The sequence below is a fragment of the Myotis myotis genome, unplaced genomic scaffold, assembly GCF_014108235.1.
Source record: "Myotis myotis isolate mMyoMyo1 unplaced genomic scaffold, mMyoMyo1.p scaffold_m19_p_10, whole genome shotgun sequence".
NCBI lineage: Eukaryota > Metazoa > Chordata > Mammalia > Chiroptera > Vespertilionidae > Myotis > Myotis myotis.
Window position 1 is genome coordinate 49,295,010 of NW_023416314.1, and position 11,982 is coordinate 49,306,991.

Genomic DNA, 11,982 nt, shown 5'->3' on the forward strand with positions numbered 1-11,982 from the left:
ATTTATCATTTAGGCCCCATATAACTAGAAAAAACTAAATGTAAGGGAGTGTTGCTAAATTTATGGATAATATAAAACCTGAAAAGTACCGTAAAAGCAGATTGGGATCCAGTAAAGCAGCTATACACTGGTTGTTAGCGATTCCTAGTTTCTGGGTAAGTTAATGACTGCAGTTGAGCACTGATTTTAGCTTTGCATTTCTTGGCACATGAGGTAAAAGGGGGAATATAAAGTATATGGTTCTTTTAATATGAAGCCAGAAAATAGGAAGTTTTGCCTACGGGAAAGGACATTTCCTGATACTCAGCTCAAAAAGGAAATTCAAATACAGATCCTTATTAAAAACTAGTGACCTGGTGCACAAAATTTGTGCACATTAAAAGGGAATTAATTAGAGGAAATATTTTAATATTGCTATTTGCCCTTTCTCTATAATAGAAGTATCAGAGATGAAAGAAAATTAGTAAAATGTATATGAAAATCTTCCTCCTGTCAGAGTCTGGGCCATGCCATGGGAACCAGAGTCAAAAACCCACCCACCTACGTGCACCTCAAAATTGCATGAGACCCAGACCTGGCTGGCCCTACCCCCATTGGGCTAGACCCAGACCCGGCTGGCCCCACCCCCATCAAGCCCTGCCGGGTGGGGGCGCAGCCTCAGGTCCCTGCTGATTGCTCATTAAGGCTTGTTATGGGAACTCAGCCTCCACTGTGGGCGCAGCCATCTTGTGTTATGGAATCCCTGCCTCCGTTATGGGCGCATCCATCTTGAACGTTATGGTGTGATGGTCAATTTACATATTCCCTCTTTATTAGATAAGACATGGAGAGATTGACTCGGGTCTTCATGGTGGTTAGTGAGTGCCTGTCGAGGTATTGAAACTAGCCAGTCACAATGTGCCAAACCTCTCAAAACATGTATCATCTCATCTGTATGTCAGGTCTCATTGTCTGTGTCTCACCAGTCACCACAGTCGTCCAGCTCTCCTCTGTCATTGACTGCTTAAGGCCCCCTGACAGACCTCTCCATTCACACTCACCCCCCCACCCCCAGCACCTTCTCCGGGCTGTGATCAGGGCTGACTTCAGAGGATGCAGGTCTGATTATACCCCATCCCTGTCTCCATTCCATGTGCTCACAACTCCCACATCCCTCTGGTTAGGATAAGACCCAAGCCTTCCCACCTCCCTGGCCTCTTCTGCCACCCTTTCTCCCTTGCTGCTTGTTCCAGCCTTTTTTCAGTCCTTGTTTCCGGCCATGTGCCCTTGGAACATGGCCTCTCTCTCACCGCATGCTCTGCCTGCCTCAGCCTGCAGTTCTTCCTTTGGGTCTGAGCTGCATCATCCTCCGAGCCGCCCTGACTCCGAGGGCCCCGCTGCACTGTTGCTTGTTCTCCTGTCCCTCTGTGCCTCTCTCAAGAGTGCTTATCTCCGTTGTGATGTCCTCCCAACTGAACAGGAGTTGGCTCAGCTGTTGTTTTGTTGCTGTTAATCCTCATCCAAGGATATTTGTCCATTGATTTTTAGAGAGAGTGAAAGGGAGGGGGAGAGACAGAGAGAAACATCCATGTGAGAGGGACACATCAGTTGGCTGCCTCCCACACGAGCCCCAACCAGAGCGAGGGATAGAGCCTGCAGCTGAGGTGCGGAAGCAAACCTGGGACCCTTCAGTCTGCGGACCAGTGCTCTATCCACTGAACCAAACCGGTTAGGGCAGCTGTGCTCACTCTTTGACCCCAGCTTCACCTCCCCTACCTGATGAGCAGTAGGGGGTCAGGAGATATTCAAGAGAAAGGAACCATCTATCAGTACCATCCATACATCTAGATGCGAGCCTCCCAGCCTCATCCTGAAGCACGGTTCTGATCACGTCGTTTCCTTGTGCCAAAACTTGCAAGAAGTCCCCATTTCCTGCAGGGTAAAATCCACACCCTTTATTTAGCCCTCCACAAGCTGGGTCCAGTGGTATTTCTAAACTCACACTTTTGACATGATGCTGATTTTCTATCTAAATTATAACTATTTCATGTATGTATCTCCCACATAAGGTTGTAGTCAAGTCCTATATAGTGTCTAGCATGAGCCTTACATAGTAGGTACTAATAAAAATGTGTTAAATGTATGGAGGCTTATGTTAAATAATCGCATCTTTGTACGTGAGGGTTTAATGGCAACCAATTTCCCTCTAGATGCTTAGTTTATAGTAAAGTTTCTGTTTTGTTTGTTTGTTTCAGAGAGGAATGGAGAAGGAGAGAGAGATAGAAACATCAATGATGAGAGAGAATCATCGATTGGCTGCCTCTTGCATGCCCCCCACTGGGGATTGAGCCTGCAACCCAGGCATGTGCCCTTGACCAGAATCGAACCCGGGACCCTTCAGTTCGCAGGCCAACGCTCTAGCCATTGAGCCAAACCGCCTAAGACCTGTTTTTAAATAATGTAGCAAATGGCCATTCAGCTGTCAACTCTCCTGCTCTTTTAAATATCTCTAAAGATGAGTGAATCTGAATTCAGTTCATATACGCTTGACCCTGGAACAACCTGGGTTTGAACTGCACGGGTCCACTTCTACACGGATTTATTTCAACAGATGTTATAATGTATTTTCTCTTCCTTATGATTCTTTATTTTTTCTCTAACTTACTTTATTATAAGAATACAGTATATAATAAATATACAAAGTATATGTTAATCAATCGTTTATGTTGTCAGTAGGCTTTTGGTCAATAGTAGGTATTAGTAAAGTTTAGGGGGAGTCAGAAGTTGTATGCAAATTTTCAACTGTGCAGGAGGCAGAGCCTCTAATTCCCATGTTGTTCAAGGGTCAACTATACATTTGTAAAGACCTCATGGATCTTCTCTTACAAGGATACAGCATTACTTTGATACAGAATGCCAGAAAGCAAAGCAAAATAGATTCATGTAGCCTGTCATTTCCAGGGAAGACCGCCCAAATTAGTACTCTCTTCCACAAAGTGACCCATGGGCCAGCGCACTCGTTTCCAGATGAGCATCACCTCCGCGCCTCCACTCAGGAGGTCAGATCCTGACCGCTATGGCTGGTTGCCATGACTCCTGCGATGAGAGCATAACCCTCACCTCCATTTCCTTCCAACAGGCCGATTTAAACTGCAATATTCAAGATGATGCCGGGGCTTTTTACTGTGTAACCAGTCAGTATGAGAGTTCTGAAAACATGACAGTCACCTGTTCCACCAAAGTTTGCTCCTTTGGGAAGCAAGTAGTAGAAAAAGTAGAGGTAAGTTGGCCTCTGTATCCTGGAGCCTTCTTTCAGGGCCAGACTATTGCTGTCCTTTAAATCTTTCTGGGGTAGAGTTTTACCTTTTTTTTTTTTTTTTGGTGTCTCTTCCTTCTGACCCACCCCCCACCCCCATTACTTCTAAAAAGGCAAAATGGTTTGAAAGCAACTGAAAGAAGGCCAGGAAGAAGTCCCACGCCAGCCCTCTTGACTGTTGAAGTTGGCCCTGCCTTCCCAGCCAGCAGTGTTTAGTCCCACAGGGGGCCTCATTGGGGGTGGCCTGGTGTGGAAGCTGCCACCCATCAGACGAAGCCTCCCCACCCACCCCATGTCCAAGGGCACTCCCAGGCACTGGGAGAAGAGCCACAGTGGTATGCAACTGATGGACACTGGCCTTCTAAACCCCGATACCTTCCGTTTGGTGGTGTTGCTTTTGCCATTTCTACCCCTTTCATTATATTTGTTTTAACCCATTGTGTGCCATACACGTCTGTAGATGCAAGCGGTGGACCTTCCCCACATGCTATGCATGTCCATAAAAAAGAAATGTTTTCCCTAAGTGGCAGCTTTAAAATCATTTTTCGTGAGAATTTTTGGCTGAAAATATTCAAGAACACCCAAATTATAAGATGTTTATTTTTATAATAATAATTTCAAATTGGTTTTTTAAATTAAATTGAAAATACTGTGGCGTGTGGGGATGGATGGTTTCTGTTTTGGACGTGTGGCAGTTAACTGGTCAAGTCTATTCTAGTACAAACTGGGACTAAATACCTATTTTTGGCTTTGTAATTTTAAGCTTCCATTTCTTTGAAAAAAAATATATGTTTGGTTGCTTAGTATGAATGATATTTGTAGTTGACATTCCATTTAAGGTTTTTTTCAGTGTTTCTGCTCATCACCCAATGGGTCCATGTTCAGTGAGAAGCTTTTGTTTACAGCAGCCTTGGACCTCGAAGGTCCAGGAGCCCACCTGGCTGTGACAGAGACTTTGTGCTGAGTGGAGAAAAAGAGGGAGGGAGGGAGGGAGGGAGGGAGAGAGAGAGAGAGAGAGAGAGAGAGGGGGGGGGGGGGATTGGGGAATGAGAAGGAGAAAGGGTGGTTCATTTAAGCTTAGGGGTCATGAGCTTTACTAAAATGGTGGTAGTGGGAACCCAGTAAGATATTTTGAGTGGAACTTAGAAACTGACTGCATATTTAATATTAAAGAGGAGGAAAAGTCAAAGGTCAGACACTTTATCCTCGGAAGGATGGTGTTTTCGAGAGGAAACGGCACGATTACCGACCGATGCAAGGCTGAAATTTGGGAGGCAGGTAAAGACAGACTATTAATTGGGAATCCTGAGCGTGAAGGGTAAAGACGGGAATGGGGACTGAGCTGCGGAGAGAGAATAGCCAGAGCATAGAAATAAGGAGTCAGTTTGGGAGCAGCAGCCAGCCCTGCAGGCCTGGAAGGGAGGCACAAACAAAGGAGCAGAGGGCAAAAATAGAGGAGGGAGGAGGGAGCCGAGTCAGGGCAGTGTCTGGGAAGCTTGGGGAAGGGTGGGTGGGAAGGTGGCTATGTAATGAGCCAAAACCAACGGCCTAGAACCTGCTCACCTCCATCTCCTCTGAGAAGGAGGAAGCAACGTTACCTGCCCGTGGTTGGGAACCTGGAAGGTCAGTGCTGGGCACTGCTACCCGATAGCCAGTTGTCAGGGCTTATCTGTAAGTGGACATCTTGCCTTGACAGGTGCATGTGAGAAAAGGTGAACCAGACAAGTTAGTTTCCCAGATTTCAAATTATTCTTCATGTGTCCTCAGATAACACACCCAAAACTCTTCTTACTTAGTTCAGGGGCCAGGGAAAGGTTGCTTTTGACTGATGAAGTCCCAGGAATTTCCATGGAGAAGGTAGTATGAGTGCAGCAGGTGGAGTTTTATAATTAAACCTTTAACCCATTTAGAATGTATTTCTGTATTATGTGTGTAAGGGGAGTCTGCTTATATTTTCTCCCGAATAGATAGGTATCTGTTGAAAACCACTTATTAAATGATTCATCCTTTTCCAACTGAATGGATCTGTGCCCTTGATGTTACCACATAAACTGGGCGCTGTCTCTGGCATCTCTCTATTCTCTCCACCCTGTATCTCCACATGTCCCAATGCCACGCTTACTTCATTACAATGGCCTTGTGGTAGGTTCTGATATTTGCTGAGGAAGTCGGTTTCACCCATCTTCTTTTTATATATTTTCTAGGTTAGTAACCAGCATTTCATTCTTCCAAGGAATGAGATTGTTTTAAAAAGAAACAAAATCTCTTTTTGTTTCTCTTTTTTGTTTTAAAGAGAAACAAAATCCTATTTGAGTAATCTAATTGTAATTGCATTTGATTTTGATATTATTTTGGGATAAATTGATATGTAATTGATATTCAGTCTTTCCAATCAAGAACCTATTTGTATTTCCATCTAATTTTACCTATTTTAATAAGAGTTTATAGTTTATATATGTCTAGATTTATTCCTTTCTGGATAGTATATATTTCTAAGTATTACAAAATTGGTTGAATGCAATTTTCCATTTCTAGATTTTGATTACTAGAAGAGAGAAAAGTTCTTGGTTTTTATATATCTATTTTCCTACAAAACATTTTGCCCCTCATTTATCTCTGGTCATTTTCCCCTAGGTTCATGGGTTTTCTCTGTATATAATCTTATTGGCAGTTTTATTTTATCGCTTCTTTTTCAATTTTTATGCCAGTTTTTAAATTATTATTTTCCCACCTTTTAGTTTGCTAAAACCTCCTGCACAGTTGTAAAAAGAAACAGTGATCTATACGTAATAGTGTCCGTGTATAGTTCCTGATGTTAGTAGGCATGTTTTGGGTGTTTTTCCATGTAGGATATTTATTCTTGGCTTTTATAAATGGTCTTTATTTTACATTTAAGTGCTTTCTTTCTATAATTATTTTACTAAGGGGTTTTTTTTATTAGTAGTAGCTGCAATATTTTATCAAATGCCTTTTCAGCAACTCTATGATTTTTCTCCCATTTGTTGACATCACAAGTTAACACGCATCCTGTGTGTGCACCACCACAGCATTCCTGAAGAAAGTCCTACTTTGGTTACATTGATTCACTCTCTTTGCTGTTTTACATAGCATTTTTGCATCTTGGCCTGTGCTTTCTTTTTTTTTATCTCTTTATCAAATTTCAGTATTGAATGTATATTAGTTTCATAAAATAAGTGGTACACTTCCCTTTTTCAGTTACATTGAAAATAACTGTTCTTTAAAGGTTACATGGAACTTGGCTGTGACACCATCTGGCCTTTGTACCCTTTTCAGCGGTATGTCTACAGCTTCCTACTCATTTCCACAGTCACCGACCAGCTGAAGTTTTCTACCTAAAAGGAATCGGTATTAGCAGTTTGTATTTTGCTAGGAAGGCACCCTACCCTCTAGGTTTTCTCTGCTATTTTTGCTCTTCGAGTTACGTGAAGTAACCTTACAAATCTTCTAATCTCACTGGAATTGTGGTTTTGCCTCTTTTCTTTTTTCTCCTTAAGCTTGTGAAGAGTTTATTTTATTTAGTCTTTTTATTAAAGAACCAGTTTTTATATTTATTCTGTCTGCATTTTTAATTTTGATTATATTGATTTGCACTTTTATCTTTATTAATTTCCTATTCCTGGTTTCTTTTGCTTTTCCTGTGGTTTTGGTTTGCTGTGTGAGGTTGTAATTTTTTAAAGATGTGCATTTAGTTCTGAACTCGTTCATCTTTCATGATGAAGACGTGAAGCTGCTTCATTAAGTTTCCTCCACTGGAGCTTCACTGCATCCCGTAGTTTTGATGTATTTTCCTTTTCATTACTCTTTGGATAGTTTGTAATTTTATTTTTAATTCCTTTTTGATCCAAGGTTATCCAGGAGTGTGTTTCTTATTTCTGAGTGCTTCAGTGGGATCTTTCAGCTGCATACACACAATTATTTCTTTTCTTTTCTTTTAAATTAAAGGCATAAATAACTAACAGTTAGGGGCTCATGGTGAGTGTGAAGCAGTTTTTCCTCAAGTAGAGAAATTAGCTGAATAGGCTGTTGGCCTGTGAGGCCTTCTCACAGTAAAGAAGGACTGTCTTTGGGCTCTTTGAAGACTTGGGAAAGGCTGGTGCTGCTCTTACAGATCTCTGGGTAGAGAATCACAAAGTAGGTGGATATATTGCCTTCTGACCGTTGCTCAGAAGGACTTACACAACTCTTCTTTATAGCTATCATCTCTCCTTTCTTTTTTTTTAATGAAACTGACATCATGACCAACTGCGCTAACAAAGCACCTTCCAGTTTTTTATTTCCAGAAAAATAATGAATCCTGATTCCGGCATTAAGTTTGGATACTGGATTTTTAAAAATTAAGTAAACGGCATAAGTAGTACTGTGTATAGCAGACATTTCATGTTGAAAAAATACAATGCTTTTACAAACAGTATTATCTTTTTCATGTATTTTAAGGTCAAAAGTGTAAAAATGCTCAAATCCTTTTTCCCTCACAGACGGAGTATGCAAGGTTTGAGAATGGCCGATTTGTATACCGAATAAACCGCTCCCCGATGTGTGAATATATGATCAACTTCATCCACAAGCTCAAACACTTACCAGAGAAATATATGATGAATAGTGTTTTGGAAAACTTCACAATTTTATTGGTAACTGTTTTGTCTCTTCCCTGTTTTGGCAGACTCAGCCCTGAGGCTGGTGGGGAAAGACTGGGGTGGGGTTGGGGGTGGGGGGGGGGGGGGAGGGGGGCAGGCACCGGGGCTTGGGCCAAGGCAACTGACTAGGTTGTTAGGTTGGTACCCCGGTAGTCAATCAGCAGTTGAACCCACATATTCATAGGGTAAACCTGGCCTTGGTTTGGGCTCAAATCTGTAGAAGAGAAGGGGTCTCATCTGGTGGGGGTTTGTAATCTTGACAGAATTGAAATTCAGGAGGTTCATAAAAAGTGAGGGACCTAGGTTCTCATTTCTGGCTACACATTAGAAAGACCTGGAGAAAGACCTTGGTATCTAAATACCCTGATACAAAGACTGTAAACTGTGACCATTGAATCAGTATCTCTGAGGATAGGACCCAGGTATATGTATTTTTTTTAAGTTCCCCAGGTAATTCCAGCATTAGCCATGTTTGAGTCTTGGCAGCAATATGAGGCAAAAAGCTGAGTTAGAAGGTTTGTAATTCGAACAAACCTTGATTTGTTTCCTGGAGGATTTGCAAGGCCTTATAAGAAGTAACGTACATTAAGACAGCAAAATATGAGCTCTCCGTATTAGAAGGAATGTAAGTTTGACTAGAATGCCATAACCAGGAAGGGTTGGAAATATTCTCCAGAGGCTAAAATGTATGATCAAAACGTAATGGGCAGCTAAAGGAAAAGAAAAAAAATGGTGCTCAGTGTCCACAATGGGAACACTTTCTGGTTCCGCTGGGCAGTGCTGTGTGGGACCTTTTCCCCCTTAATATTTAACGTTAAAACAAATTTCTCATGGAGTTTTCATTGGGGGACTTGGGAAGGTTATTACAAATAGTGTTGTCCTCAAACTATACCTCTACAATATATACAGTAATGGGTTTCATATGGCTCATTTTAAAAAATATAACATTCCTTAAACTGAAGGAAAAATGCCAAAACAAAACTTGGTGGGAAGAATTTTGCTGAAAGGGGCAACAAAACAATGTTGTGGTCAAATGGCCTGCTTTGTGACTAGGATCAAGGACTAGAACACTAAGAGCAGGAATTCTTTACCTGGGGGTTTTTGGATTCACTCAGCCCATGGTTCTCAGACACTGGTGGGCTGGGAAATAAAAGGCTGTACCTCAACACCCCCCAAAAACCCTGATTGTAAATATGCCCTCCACGGGCAATTTCAAGCTACCAGTGGTTATCCAGCTCATGAAAGTCCTTAATATTAACAATGACTTTCAGCAGCCAGTAGGAGCCAGTTCCCTCACACCAATGTAAAAAAAAATAAAAATTGTAAAATGCTGAGGTGTCACCCCCACGTCGAGGAATAACATCAGAATCCCCAGTTAGTTGTGCACAGAGGATTGAAATCCCTGCTCTAAGGGACTAGTCAATGAGCCAATTTTCATTTATTCCGCAGAGAGAACCTCAATGGACTCTTAAGTGCATCCAGGTCCCTCTGAAATTTAGAAACTGGCAGTCTGGGGGAAAATTTGGAAAACATGCTCTTTAGTAACTAGTCTTCATTGGTATCCTTTGGTGAATATTGAGCAGTTCAAGGTTTCAGGTACTGACAGGTTCTTGTCATATAGGTACTCCCTTGTATTTAAGAACAGATCACCTTAGTGCTCAGCTGAGCAGAAGGTGAGTGTGGCGTCCTGCTATGGACATGCAGTAGCCTCAGGAATTAACCACAACTCTGGGTAGATGGCCACCTCGCCTCTCTTGGAAGGAGTTTTAGCTATTTTTTGAAAACCATGAAATGCTGTGTGATTCAGCATTTTAAAGAACATGTGCTCAGTCCCTAAAACCCTACCTCATGGAGCATAGCCGAGGACAATGTGCCTGGAAAAATTAAAAGCATCTATTACCCATAAAACCCGTGTAACTGTATTAGTCATGCTCCCTTGGAACATGTGGCTTCACGCAGCATAGACGGCTGAAGGACACACCATGTTCAATTTCAAAAGGTATCCTCAAGCAACTATGGAAATTCCTCCGATATGCAGAATGAGTGGCTATCAATAAATATCTGCTCGAATATGATTGTAGCTTTAGAAAAGCTGAAAGTAAGCCAGCACTCCTGGGTTATGAGAACAGTCATCTCATTGATTACAGGAGCAAGAGTACCTTTCCGCTTTTTCTCGGGGTCGGGGTAGGGTCACAGTCAGAGTGCCAGCTGCTGGACACCGTTGTCGGGGTTTTACTAGGTACCTTGGACATGAAACCTGTGTCAACAGGACCATTAGACCCGATGGCCTGGTGGGCTAGACTGTCTGATTTCATCAGGATTATTTGGGAATTGAGGTGAACCTGTAGATGCGGGCCTTAAGGGACAGCAGACAGACGGAGGAAGACAGCAGGTGAACCATAGGCCAAGTCTTCCTGTCTTCTTTTGAGGTTGTATTTAGAAATACAAGTGGCTAGAAACTTTTTTTTCTTTCCTCCTTTTGAACCTTAATCATGAAGCCTAAATAGGATATATTCTTCCATAGAAAATTTGCAAGAAGGGAGGCTACATCACAGGTGTTCCAGGCACGTGTTAAACCTTTTGTAAATGTTACAACATGAAATTCTCAGTGCAGAATTATGAGGTCATTTTTATTACCATTTTATGAATAAGGAATGTTAGGTCCACCCTAACACGTTAGGTCACAGAGCCAGTAATGGACATACACTAACACTTGCATTGATGGGAAGGACACTTTGCAGAATATTTCACAGTCATGGGATCAGAAGACTTGGGTTTAACAGCCAGCTCTATTTTATGACCTGGGGTAAAGTCTCTCCACCTCAATTTCCTCCTCCTTTGACAACCAACATGCTCAAATCTGCACTCTCCACCTCAGGGGTTATTGAGGATGTTTTCATTCATTCAGCTGAACTCCGGAGGGATTGTACTAGCTGCTGGAATACGATGCAGATAAAACTCACACTCTCCCACAGTAAATCGTGGCCTGGTGGAGAAAAGAGGCAGGTACATAATTGATTGCAATACAAGGTCATCATGGCTGTAGTTACACTTGAGAAACAGGCACTATGGAAGTACAGGATAGTTTACCTGAGCAGGTACTGTAGTTGGGGTGAGGTGGGGAGTCCTCGGGAATGTTAAAAGATGGTGTTTAAGTTGCCTTTATGGATAAACAGACATTTTTCAGATTTACCACGAAAAAATGGCCATTTCATGGGTGCATAGTTAAGTGTCAGGTTCTAGGATTTGGTGAACTGGACAGGTGAGGCAGCCATCCTGGAGTCAGGTGAAGGAGGCAGGCATTCATTCCCCAAGTAATCACCAAATGAATGTAAACTAAACAGTGGCTGATGGCTGCCCAGCTAGGTGCATGGGGCCAAGTAGGCGCGTATAGTTCTGGAGATCACAGACGGCTTCCCTAAGGAAGAAGCCTTTGAAAGATAGCTGCTGGATGAACAGGCAGAGGGTCAGGAAGGATACTGCAGAGGCAGGCAGGCAGGCGGCGCAGGTCGAACTGAAAATAGGGTGTGTGGCTGAGGGAGGGGAGCACGGAGCAGTGAGCTGGCTGGGGAGGAAAGGCCAGACTGGGCAGGGGCTCCTCCACCTAGGAGGATGAGAACAGGTTTTCTCTTTATCCTAATGTTCAAAGCTTAAAAGAGGCCATCAAGGTTTTTTTGTTTGGTTTTGTTTTGTTTGGCTTGGTTTTGTTTTGTTGAGAGAGAGAGAGAGCCATTGTTTGTTGTTCCACCTATATATGCATTCATTGGTTAATTCTGAATGTGCCCAGAGTGCCCGAACCCGAAACCTAGGTGTATCGGGACAGTGCTTTAACCAACTGAGCCACCTGGCCAGGGTCAAATCAGGGTTAAGCAAGAGTGTGTTGTTGTCAGATTTCTGTTTCTTACGTGGGTTTTGCAGCTGCTGTGTGCCGATGGGTCTCGGCCGGGCAAGGGTGGCTCCTGGGGGAGGAGTCCAGGTGAGGTTGCTGGTCCCTTGGTCGTGGGGAGAAGGGGATGGATTCAAGAACTCTTC

The 11,982-nt window shown here is 42.8% G+C and overlaps 1 protein-coding gene across 18 annotated transcripts in view; it reads left to right on the forward strand.

The window, feature by feature from the left end:
- The window catches only part of TEAD1 (TEA domain transcription factor 1), a 271,877-nt gene that overhangs the window by 238,175 nt on the left and 21,720 nt on the right, over nt 1–11,982 (forward strand). For all 18 annotated transcript variants that reach the window (XM_036325426.1, XM_036325431.1, XM_036325433.1 and 15 more), the window contains 2 exons: nt 3,119–3,259; nt 7,792–7,944. In XM_036325426.1, the coding sequence (XP_036181319.1) occupies nt 3,119–3,259; nt 7,792–7,944 (294 nt within the window). The remainder of the gene's footprint in view (nt 1–3,118; nt 3,260–7,791; nt 7,945–11,982) is intronic.